We start from the raw sequence: 12,768 nt of genomic DNA, 5'->3' as shown, positions 1-12,768 counted from the left end.
ACACACACACACACACACACGGAGAAGTGACCAGCTCACTCGGGACGCGTTTGCTCTGCTTTGATTTCTTTCAGGACACGCGCCTCCTGCAGCCCAGCCAAAGTGCACCGACTTCCAGAATGCCAGCCTCCTCTGGGGCACCAACCTCAAAGTCCAGTTTCTCTTCTTTAGCCCTTCGGACCCTAGCTGTGGGCAGCTACTAGGAAAACTCAGCGACATCCAAAACTCCGAGTTCAATGCCACCTTGGGAACCAAGATCATCATTCACGGTTTCAGGTGGGAGCTAGCCAACCAAGAGGAGACTTGGCATCTACTGCCCAACACAGGCTTCCCTCGTTCATGTCCTGATGTCTTTGAAGATGTCTCATATACCCCGCGTGCACATTAGGTGTACTGTTCACTCCTGTTGGTCATATATGCTACTTTTTTTTTTTTTTCCTCCCTGTCTTGTGTGCCAACTCCCAAGCAGAGGCTATGTATGGCCCTGGACATTTCACTCCCTTAGACAGAGCTTCACTTTCCAAGTCTGGAGGCTCTGGAATGGCCTCAGTGGTCCCTGGGCAAAAACACCTTGCTGCTGCTCTTGATGCGTGGGCTGCGCGGTGTGATTCATTTCAGACAATGAAATCACAGGCTGCGCGCAGTCACTTGAGGGAGAACACCACGGTGCTTTTGCTCAGGGTTTTATTTCCCCTTTTCACGCTTTCCCATGGTGTCATGACTCGAGAGGCTTCTATTTACGGGCGCTTCTTCCATCACACCCACAGGGTCAGCTTTTCTCGGGAGCTTTGCAATTCTCTTCTGGTACCCTGTGGCCCAGTTCAGTCCCTGTCCTTCCTGCAACCATCTTCACCACAGGGACAAGGCCCAAAGCAAGGGAGCAAGAGGGGAAGGGTATGAAGACAGCAGAGCCACCAAAGAGGCGACACACAGGCACTGTGCAGAGGGTTCACTTCCTCCCCACTGGTTTCTCTGTGATCCAGGCCCCCGCCACATCCTTCCTCCGCTGGGCCTCCTCAGCTCTGCGCCATAGTCACTTGGCTAGCAAGTCGTAGAATCCGTCACTGCCCCAGGCAGAGTGCGCACCTGCAGCCCACGGCTGGAGGCTAGAGCTGACTTACTTCATTCATTAAGAAGCTGGTCCGCTTCCCAGCATGCATCCAACATGTTCACGTTGTTCCTGTGATGATGGGGCGGGGAAGGGGCCACTAGAAAAACCTCTTTCCTCATCCCTAATGGTTGGGAAAACCTTCTGAATATATTTCTACTACCACTATTGTTATTTTGGTTTTTCAAGGCAGGGTCTTGCTCTAGCCCAGGCTGACCTGGAATTCACTACATAGTCTCAGGGTGGCCTCGAACTCACAGTGATCCTCCTACCTCTGCTTCTCAAGTGTTAGGATTAAAGGCACACACCACTACGTCTGGCTCTATTATTAATACTTTGTTCATTTTTATTTAGGTAGTTGAGAGTGACAGAGAGAGAAAGAGGCAGAGAGAGAGAGAGAGAATGGGCACGCCAGGGCCTCCAGCCACTGCAAACAAACTCCAGATGCGTGCGCTCCCTTGTGCATCTGGCTAACATGGGTCCTGGGGAATCGAGCCTTGAACCAGGGTCCTTAGGCTTCACAGGCAAGCGCTTAACTGCTAAGCCACCTCTCCAGCCCTATCATTATTTGTTTTTTGGAACAGTCTCATTACACACTAAGTTCCAGAAAGATAGGGACTGAATCCCACTTCCCTTTATTTCTTGGAAGTCATCATTCCTCAGCTCCATAGGTATTCAGTAAATGTTTTTGGAATGAATGAGTGGGCAAAGGAATGCATGATAACATCTTAAGGGAAGAGCCTTTATTTACTTTGTTTTTGTCAACAAAGATTAATTATACATCATAATGGGTTTTATGACATTTTCATGCATGCATATGTTTTGATCATATTCATCCAACATTGTCCCCTTTCCACGTCCCACACCTACTGATCCCCCTTCTTCTCAACTAATCCCCGTTCTGCTTTTGTGTCATTTTTCTTTTTTTATTATTATGCATTTTTTATTAAAACTTCCATGATTATAAACAATATCCCATGGTAATGCCCTCCCTGCCCCCACTTTCCCCTTTGAAACTCCACTCTCCATCATATCCCCTCCCTCTCTCAATCAGTCTCTCTTTTATTTTGATGTCATCTTCTTTTCCTCCTATGATGATGGTCTTGTGTAGGTAGTGTCAGGCACTGTGAGGTCATGGGTATCCAGGCCATTTTGTATCTGGGGGGAGCACGTTGTAAGGAGTCCTACCCTTCCTTTGGCTCTTACATTCTTTCTGCCACCTCTTCTGTAATAGACCCTGAGCCTTGGAAGGTGTGATAGAGATATTGCAGTGTTGAGCACCCTGTCAATTCTTTCCAGCACCATGATGCCTTCTGAGTTGTCCCAAGGTCACTGCCATCTGAAAACATCTGAAAAGAGAAGGTCTCTACCAAAAGTGAGAGTAGCATTAATATAAGGGTGTGAACATTAAGAGAAGTGCTTACTGGGCAGTTTGATAAACATAGTATATACATTTAGCCAGACAGCAGCAGACGTTACACCCCTAGGGCTCATGACTACCTCTGTTTTAAGTTTTCAGTATCAGGGATGTATTCCCTCCCATGGAGTGGACCTCCAGACCAATTAGAGGGCAGTTGGTTTCCATCATGACAGACGTGCCACTATTGCTCCCATTGGCTCATTTGGCCTGGGTGGCCAAATTTAAGACTTGCAGTGTCCACTGTTGAGTATCTTCACTGGTGATTTTTCTCTCTTCCATTGAACTGCATGCGGAATAGCTTCTTCCAGCTCTCTGTCAGCTGGTCTACATGGAGGAGGTTATCAGCTCAGTTCCAGCAGGATTTCTCAGTGCCCTTGCCGCCCAAGTATGTGGAGCCTTCAGCAATAGGGTCTTACCATCTATTCCTGGTGGGAAATCAAGGGCCTTGGCAACGGCCTATAATGTTTTGGGGGCATCAGGGACCTCCCTGGCCAACAACTCACTGGAAGGTATCCCATTCCTGGCACTGAAAATTTTCTAGCAAAAATCTATGGCTCCTGAGTATTCCATTGTCTAAAAATGTAGGTTTCCATATGACTTATTTATATCCTCTTAGATTTTGATTAGCCCTCCCTCCACCTTTCCTTTACTCAATCTCTTCCCCTGACCCCACTTGGGCCTTTTCACCTCCATTAATCTATTCTTCTACTTACATATATACAACACCATCCTATTAAGTACCCCCTCCCTTCCTTTCTCTTCCCTTTATATCTCCTTTCTAGTTTACTGTCCTTTGCTACTGAGTTTTCTTCCAGTTCACACAGAAGTTCATGTCATTCTTCTTACTTCTTTGTTTTTTAATTCATTTATGTGTTAGAGACAGAGAGAGGGAGAGAGAGAGAATTAGGACTTTAAATTCTGATCTTAAGGTGCAAAACTATATATTGTCTTCCATTAATGGCAGAAGCAAGAAGGACGGTATATACATTTCATGGAGTTTATGCACTCTGCAAAGGTGTCAGGGTGACAGCAGTTGTGGCTGGAATCCACTCTGCACCCTGAGTTCTCCTGGGGACAAGAGACACCCTCTTTCGAGTCCTGTGGAGGCTACACAGGTGGTTGGGGAGACGTGGCTATCCTGGGATTGTGTCATCCCCTGCCAGGAGCACTTGCGATTGACAACCCTTATATCCCCGTCTCATTCTTTTAAATATTAAAAAGATTGTTCATGTTGAGAAGGAAAATGAGAGACAGCAAGAGAGAGAGAGAGAGAGAGAGACAGACAGAGAATGGGAGCGCCAAGGTATCCAGCCACTGCAAATGGAAGACTCATGAGCCACCATGTGCATCTGGCTTACATGGGTCCTGGGGAATCAAACCTGCGTCCTTAGGCTTCACAGGCAGGCGCCTTAATCGTTATGTCATCTCTCCAGCCCACTCCTCATTTTTTCCCCTCCAATTTCTCTGGGTTTGGGATTAGTCGGGGATCCTGTGACAGTGAGTAGCAACTTGGCAGGTAACTTCTCCCTCTGTTTTTGGCTTATGTCTAGGGCTTTGGGAACGAAGCCGTCTTGGATTGGCGCCTTCATCAGAGCCCTTCTTCGGGCGGCAGATGTGAACGTGATTGCCGTGGACTGGGTTTACGGCTCCACGGGCGTGTACTTCTCGGCTGTGGAAAACGTGGTGAAGCTGAGCCTCGAGATCTCTCGTTTCCTCGGGAAGCTCCTGGTGGGTGCAGAAGAGCCCAGGGTGTTTGGGCTGTTTTGTAGAGGGAGCAGTGGTCACACTCCTTGAGGTGTGGGTGCAGCAGAGCCACCCAGGGGTTGCTTGGTCTTTGATCTTTGGTGGAGTTGGTCCTTTGGAGTGCTGACCTTGGGGCAGGACACTGAGCCTCTTTGAGGCCCTCACTCTTCTGTAAAAAGTGTCACTGCATGCTGGGCGTGGTGGCGCACACCTTTAATCCCAGCACTCGGGAGGCAGAGGTAGGAGGATCGCTGTGAGTTTGAGGCCACCCTGAGACTCCATAGTGAATTCCAGGTCAGCCTGAGCTAGAGTGGGACCCTACCTCGAAAAACCAAATAAAAACAAAAAGTGTCACTGCAAATGGGCAGTGACTGTGATTAGGCAGAATGAAGTAGACTTTGAAGTGAGTGCATTATTGGGGTGGGGAGTCCAAGAGGAAGACAGCAGTAATTGGCTTGCATAAGGGCCTTATGTGGTGGGTGTGTTGTGTCCGGAGTCCTTGGCTTCAGAAGCCTCTGGAAGAGCCAGTGTGGTCCGAATGTCACTGACTGTCTGCCACTGGCTGTCCTAGATGCTCGGAGTGTCGGAATCATCAATCCACATCATCGGCGTGAGTCTGGGGGCTCATGTTGGAGGCATGGTGGGACATTTCTATAAAGGCCAGCTGGGACGGATCACAGGTAATGTCCCTTCCTGCCCCTCCTCCCCCGGGGCTTAGCAACAAAGAGACAGTGACTGGACCACACCTTAGAAGTGTGCTGAGCCTACAGTCTTACGATTGCATCATTATTACTATTAAAACTTGCCTATTCTTTGCATATGATGCTATTGTGTTATTTCGGTGTTGACATTTCATCGTCGTAATATCAGTACAAGGTGTCACGTATTTACTTTTGAACCTCAGTGAACTTCTATAAAATGGGTTTTAGTAAGCCATATTTTTTTTTGGCCTGTTGTGGAAATCACCTTCAGAGAGTTTTGTTAAACACCTGAAAAGATGTATGTGTGGTAGCAGTGGGCGGGGCCGGGGGGAGTGAGGGGATTTATGCTTCAGCTGGGGACTATGGTGGCCTGGTAAATCCCCTGGCTTTTTGGCCTTTTGGTGGGATAATTCGGAGACATGTTCTACAAAATCCCTCAGAGAGACCCCTGGGGGATGAGATCTAAGTAGCACTTAAAAATTTTTTTTTAAAAAAAAACAAATGTTTAGTATTATTAAACTCATTTTGTTTTTATTTATTTATTTTATTTTATTTATTTCTGGTTTTTCTTTTTTTATTTTATTTTATTTATTTCTTTGAGAGCGACAGACACAGAGAGAAAGACAGATAGAGGGAGAGAGAGAGAATGGGCGCGCCAGGGCTTCCAGCCTCTGCAAACGAACTCCAGACGCGTGCGCCCCCTTGTGCATCTGGGTAACGTGGGAACTGGGGAAGCGAGCCTCGAACCGGGGTCCTTAGGCTTCCCAGGCAAGCGCTTAACCGCTAAGCCATCTCTCCAGCTCTATTTCTGGTTTTTCAAGGTAGGGTCTCACTCTAGCCCGGGCTGACCTGGAATTCACTCTGTAGTCTCAGGGTGGCCTCGAAACTCACGGCAATCCTCCTACCTCTGCCTCCCGAGTGCTGGGATTAAAGGCGTGCGCCGCCATGCCCAGCATTAAACTCATTTTGGAGCCAGGAGACCCGGGCTATGGAGAGGTGCCTTCAAGAGAAACAACGGGGAGAGTAGGGGTTCTTGGGTCCTGAATTGGTTCTCCTAACTCTGGATCCTTGATGGAGAACACTGTGAGCTGAACTCGAGGGGCTGAGGGGGGAGGCATGTGGGGGACCCATGACAATCTCAGGGGTTCCGAGGGAAGATGCTCCTGATGGCAGTCTGTCCTTGTAGGCCTGGACCCTGCTGGACCGGAGTACACAAGAGCCAGCCTGGAGGAACGTCTGGATGCCACAGACGCCCTCTTCGTGGAAGCCATCCATACAGACACTGACAGTGAGTAGAGGTGACGTGTCCAGGGTGAGTGACAGACCCAAGCAGGGACCCATAAGGAGGCTGGCAATCGGTTGTGTGGCCCTGGCCGGAGATGCCCTGTCCCTTGCCAAGGCTTCTGTTGTGCAGTGAGGACTTTATCGGTATGATCTAGAAGGTCCTTTCTGGCTCTGTCATCCTGTGGCCGCCACCCGTTACTGTCAACACGGACACGACTGGTTTTTATTTTAAGCTACCGGTGGGCAGGAGGATTATCACACACGGACCAAAATTGTTTGTTGGGGCGTCTCGTTGGTTCAATACCGAACTGCGGGCTGAGTGGGACAGAGCAGGAATTGCCGTCTTGATGACATAGACAAAGTCATCCTGCTTTTTCAGGCTCTGTGTGTCTGGTCCCTGGGGACACGGGCCTTCCACCTCGTAGACACTCAAGCCACTCGGTCACGACTTCCCTCCTCAACCAAAGGACAAGCTCAGTTCTCAGTCCCTGGAGAAAGAATCCACCACCCATCCAGTAGTGACATGCCCAGGAAAAGCTCTCCAACTCTCAATCTACTGCGACCTCCCTGGTCTTTCTGATCACCTGCAAAAGGAAGTGGACAATTGTCCTCATTTCTACTGGTCGTAAACTACCCTGGGAGTGTAGATAGGCCATGAGCTCAGTGCTAAGGAAGGGCTTGCAGTTTGAGTGAGGGATAGCCGCGTGTCAGTCCCTTAGGCCAAAGCCCTTCTTGCAACCTCTGAGGCTCACAGAGGCAAAATTCTGGAAGAAGCAGACGTGGGGATAAACCCTGTTCTCACTTTTGCTGCGCAAGTAGGAAATTAAGTTAAGATGGTAACTTTTGTCTTGTGTATATTACCATGAGTAAAAAAAAAGCCATGGTTTTCTTATACAAAACAATTTTTTAAAGCTAGGCAGGGTGACATACAGCTGTAATCCCAGCACTCAGGAGGCAGAGGCAGGAGGATCACCATGAGTTTGAGGCCAGCCTAAGACTATATAGTGAATTCCAGGGCAGCCTGGACTAGAGCGACACCTTCTAAAACCAAAAAAAAAAAAAAAAAAAAGTTTTAAAATTAATTTTATGAGAGAGAGAGACCAAGAGCTTTCCAGGGTCTCTAGCTATTACAAATGAACTTCAGATGCATGGGCCATCTTGTGCATCTGGCTTTCCATGGATACTGGGGAATTGAACCTGGTTCCTTAGACTTTGAAGGCAAGTCCCTTAAATGCTGAGGCATTTCTCCAGCCCTATAAAACAATTAAAAGAAATAAAGATGGTAACCCCCACATTTTTTCCTTAGATTTGCTAATTATGTATCTTTTTAGATCCCTATTTACCTGAGATAGGCCTTTTTGATCCTTTAAAGTTGGAGTCTCTTGCTAATGGGACTAAAGAAAAGTAATAATTCCATTTAGTCAATCAATCTTTATTGGGATCCGAAGCTAACACTGAGAACAAGGCAGAGATCAAGGCTATGCGGTGAGGCATGTGTCCATTTATTCATTCAATGACTGTTTATCAAGCAGGTACTTTGAGCCAGGCACTTTGCTAGGTTGTTGGGAACCCAGTAGAAAACACAACGGGTAAACAGCTGCTGCCATGGTGCCTCCGTCCAAAGAAACAGACCAGATAGTTACAGATCTTGACTGTTACAGTAAAGAACATGTGAGAGAAGGTGACTTTTGGGCAGGGAGGTGACCTCAACTAGGGTTATTGGAGAATGTCTGTCCAGTGAGGTGAGACTTGGTGGAGGAGAAGCGAGACATCCAGGAAGAGCTAGAAGGCAAGCATCCTACGTGGAGAGGGTCAGTAAAGGGCAGCCCAGATGTGGGCAAGGACTTGGTTTATTCAGGGGACAGTGATCAGGGCACAGTGGAGAAGGGAGCTATACTGAGCTGACCTGGAGTGGAAGGTAGTGCAGTCTGGCGTGGCAAGGAGCTCACGTTTGCTTCTGAGATCAGTGAGAACAGGGAAGTGATTTGAATTTCTTTCTTTCTTTCTCTTTCTTTTTTGTTGTTTATATTTTTATTTATTTATTTGCAAGCAGAGAGAGAGAGAGAAAAGAGAGACAGACAAAAAGAATGGGATGCTAGGGCCTCCAGCCACTGCGAACAAACTCCAGATGCACGTGCCATTTTGTGCATCCGGTCTTACGTGGGTACTGGGGAATCGAACCCCGGGCCATTAGGCTTTGCAGGCTAGCACCTCAACCACTGAGCCATCGCTCCAGCCCTAGTTTGAATTTCTTTAAAGGATAGTTATGGTTTCTATGCAGAGAAGGGACTCCAGGAGGGCACAGAGAAACCCGACCCCCAGGGGTCTGCGGCATGTGTTATGATTTGAGTAAGAAATGTCCCCCTAAAAAAATAAATAAATAAAAAAGAAATGCCCCCCTCCATGGGGACTCATGTGTTTGATGCTCAGTCCCCAGCTGGTTTGGAAATGGTGGTAAGTTCTGGAAAGTCAAAGACCTAGGGCCTAAGTGGAGGAAGCAGGTCACCGGGGACATGGCAATGATGATGCATCAGTTACTTCCTCATCGCTGAGACAAAAATACACATCCCAGCTGGACGGACGTCGTGGTGCCTAGCTTTCATCCCAGCATCAGGGAGGCAGAGGTAGGAGGATCGCCAGGAGTTCAAGGCCAGCAAGGCTGTACCTCCTAAAGGTTCCACAGCCTTCCCACACAATGCCACCAGCTGGGAAGGAAATATTTTAAACATTTAATATTTAAACACTTGAGTCTATGAGAAACATTGGACATTCAAACCATCATAGAAGGTGATACCAGGTCCTCCGATCTCTGCCTCCTGTTCACCGTGAGGCAAACGACTGTCTTTTCCGTATACTGCTGCCTCCATCATATTCTGCCTAAGCGCATGGGGCCGAGCCACCGTGGACCGAACCCTCTGAAACTGTGAGTCAAGATAAATAATCCCTCCCTGTAACTTAATTCTGTCAGGTGTTTCGTAACAGCAGTACGATAAAGTGACTATTACAGAGCGACATGCTGGTGGCTTGGGCCAAGTTGGTGACCGCAGAGACATATAGTACAAAGATCCAAAGTTCCTTCTGAGCCAGCGCTGACTGCGCTCGTAGTGGGCTGTGTGGGGGAAAGGCAGGAAGCCAGGAACCCTAAAAAAAAGAAGGCCTTAAACACATATCACGTGACTGATTTCTCACGATAGTGATAGGTAGAAGATCAGGATCTGTGGCAGTTGGGCCTGACTCAGAGGTGGTCGTGCGTTCCATATGTGAGGGCCCAGGGTACAGCCATAGTGACAGGGTAAGGGCCACAGCCTCTGCCTCAAACTCAGCTCTTTTGTATTGTTTTGGAGAGAGAGAGAGAGAGAGAGAGAGAGAGAGAGAGAGAGAGAGAGGGAGAGAGAGAGGGAGAATTGGTGCATCAGGGCCACAGCCACTGTAATAGAACTCCAGATGTTTGCGCCACCTAGTGGGCACGTGCGACCTTGGGCTTGTATCACCTTTGTGTGTCTGGCTAATGTGGGATCTGAAGAGTGGAACCTGGGTCCTTAGGCTTTGCAGGCAAGAGCCTTAATCACTAAGCCATCTCTCTAGTCCTGTAGTTTTATTTATTTATTAGAGAGAGAGAGAGAGAGAGAGAAGATGGGCATGTATCATCTTGTGCATCTGAATTTTATGAGTACTGGGGAATCAAACCTGGGACCTTAGGCGTCACAGGCAAGGACCTTAATGGCTAAGCCATTTCTCCAGCTCCTTTAAACTCAGCTCTCTAAAAAAAAAAAAAAAAAAGAAAAGAAAGAAAAACTATGGGCTGGAGAAGATGGCTTAGCTGTTAAGGTGTTTGCCTGCAAAGCCAAAGGACCCCAGTTCAGTTCCCCAGGACCCACATAAACCAGGTGCACAAGGAGGCACATGCATCCAGAGTTCGTTTGCAGTGGCTGGAGGCCCTGGCGTGCCCATTCTCTCTCTCAAATAAATAAACATAAAATTGCACCACCACACCCAGCCTGAACCTGGGTTCTTAGGCCTCACAAGCAAATGCCTTCACTGTGAAGCCATCTCTCCAGCCCCAAACTCAGCTCTTGGTCGCCACATCCTGTTTCCAGTAAGACAGGAGTATACTTTGTGGGAGACTGGAAACATGTGGCCCCAGGCATATTTATCTGAACTGTTGTTCAAAGTAAAACTACTCAACAAGGAAATTTACCAAGTGTAGAACATGTACTGATATACGTAAACTTGTATTGGGATATTTTCTTGCTTTTATTAAGCAAATACAAGCATCTTTTAAATTTTTTTGTTCATTTTTATTTATTTATTTGAGAGCTACAGGGAGAGAGAAAGAGGCAGAGAGAGAGAGAATGGGCGCGCCAGAGCCTCTAGCCACTGCTAACCAACTCCAGACGCGTGCGCCCCCTTGTGCATCTGGCTAACGTGGGTCCTTGGGAATCGAGCCTCAAACTGGGGTCCTTAGGCTTCACAGGCAAGCGCTTAACCGCTAAGCCATCTCTCCAGCCCCACGAGTGTCTTAAAAATTGATTCTTCAGCCCTTCCTCTCAGCATGGCTCACCTTGTAAAGCTGCCCAGTATTTTATAATCCTTTCCAGGTCCATCCATTTTTCTGCAAATTTCATAACTTCATTTTTCTTTACCGCTGAGTAGAACTCCATTGTATAAATTGCCACATCTTCATTATCCACTCATCAGTTGAGGGACATCTAGGCTGGTTCCATTTCCCAGCTATTATAAATTGAGCAGCAATAAACATGGTTGAGCATGTACTTCTAAGGAAATGAGATGAGTCCTTTGGATATATGCCTAGGAGTGCTATAGCTGGGTCATATGGTAGATCAATCTTTAGCTGTTTTAGGAACCTCCACACTGATTTCCACAATGGCTTGCCCAGTATTTTAGGGTGAGGTGCTCACTACCTGCCTTGGCTCCCAAAATCTGACTGCAGGCTCTGCTGCCGGGAGAACCTGTGGTGGGGTGTGGAAAACGTATTCTTGGGATGAGAAATGAATGGGGTCCTATCTCTTTCAGATCTGGGTATTCGGATTCCCGTTGGACACGTGGACTACTTCGTCAATGGAGGTCAAGACCAACCCGGCTGCCCCGCATTCATTCACGCAGGTCAGAAAAGCACGTAGCTGGTGTTTGCCTGCCTCGTGGGCTGGAAGTCACCAAGTCCATGTGCTGAGTTAGCCAGGGTGGGCCAGCAGTCTCCTGGCAATGACCTTTGCAGGGTTCTGGAGTGACTTAGTGCTTATTATTGAATATCTCTGGAGCACATGAATTCCAGGTGGGGATCCCTGACATTAGAAGCCCTTGCAGAATGGGGGCAGGGAGGAGGGAAAAGATGGTACCAACACATGATGGATCCATACAAAATATGTCCTTAATAAAAAAAAAAAAATTGAGCTACTAAAAAAAAAAAAGAAAAAGAAAGAAAGAAAAGAGAAGAAACCTTTCCCGTACTTGTGGTGCCCTCTCACCTGCTGGATCTCACACCACTCAGAATTATGACCTCGGTTCTCCCTCCGGGCTCTGACGTGTGGCTCAGGAGCTGCCTCTCAGTTGTGGCAGAGGCAAGCCAATGGGATCACTTCACACAACACTTCTCTAAAATTGTCAAGATAGGGCTGGAGAGGCGGCTTAGCGGTTAAGGCGCTTGCCTGCAAAGCCTAAGGACCCAGGTTCGATTCCCCAGGACCCACGTTAGCCAGATGCATGCACAAGGGGGCGCACGCGTCTGGAGTTCGTTTGCAGTGGCTGGAGGCCCTGGCGTGCCCATTCTCTCTCTCTCCCTCTCTTTCTTTGTCAAATAAATAAATAAATAAAAATAAAATTGTCAAGATAATTTTTTTTTTTTTTTTGGTTTTTTGAGGTAGGGTCTCACACCAGCTCAGGCTAACCCGGAATTCACTATGTAGTCTCAGGGTGGCCTCGAATTCATGGTGATCCTCCTACCTCTGCCTCCCTAGTGTTGGGATTAAAGGCGTGCGCCACCATGTCTGGTTTATCAAGATAATCTTGAACACAGTCAGTGAGTCCAGATTTCTCTCCTAAATACATTCTTCTGGAATGCTCTTTATGAATTTATTCACTGAATATACTTCGCATAGTAGTGTTTTAAGTAATATTACATTTATTAAACGCTTAATACCAGGGGCTGGGGAGGTGGCACAGTGGTTAAAGGCACTTTTGTTTGCAAAGCCTGCCCGCCCAGGTTCAGTTCCCCAGCATGCACGTAAAGCTGGGGGAAAAACGGCGCAGGCATCTGTGATCCCTATGCACCTGTGACAATGGGAGACGAATCTGGGAAAACCTGACTTTTCCCGGCCAGCTTGACGTCCATTTGCAGTCTGGTGGTTTGTTCGCAGCGGCAAGAGGCCCTGTCTCAAAGAAGGTGGACTACAGACACTCCAAGTTTTCCTGTGACCTCCGTACACGTGCTGTGGCACACATCTCTATTATACCCAGGCACACAAATAATCTGAGTAAAAGGTTTTGGTTTGTTT

At 47.7% G+C, this 12,768-nt stretch overlaps 1 protein-coding gene across 1 annotated transcript in view; it reads left to right on the top strand.

The window, feature by feature from the left end:
* The window catches only part of Pla1a (phospholipase A1 member A), a 52,666-nt gene that overhangs the window by 16,134 nt on the left and 23,764 nt on the right, over positions 1-12,768 (top strand). Inside the window, exons 2-6 of the mRNA XM_045147631.1 lie at positions 75-276; positions 4,079-4,256; positions 4,843-4,951; positions 6,159-6,260; positions 11,291-11,380. Coding sequence (XP_045003566.1) covers positions 75-276; positions 4,079-4,256; positions 4,843-4,951; positions 6,159-6,260; positions 11,291-11,380 — 681 coding nt within the window. The remainder of the gene's footprint in view (positions 1-74; positions 277-4,078; positions 4,257-4,842; positions 4,952-6,158; positions 6,261-11,290; positions 11,381-12,768) is intronic.

This window comes from Jaculus jaculus, chromosome 4, assembly GCF_020740685.1.
Source record: "Jaculus jaculus isolate mJacJac1 chromosome 4, mJacJac1.mat.Y.cur, whole genome shotgun sequence".
NCBI classification, from domain to species: Eukaryota; Metazoa; Chordata; class Mammalia; order Rodentia; family Dipodidae; genus Jaculus; species Jaculus jaculus.
The sequence above is the reverse complement of the archived record's forward strand: the minus strand, read 5'-3'. Positions and strand labels throughout refer to the sequence as shown.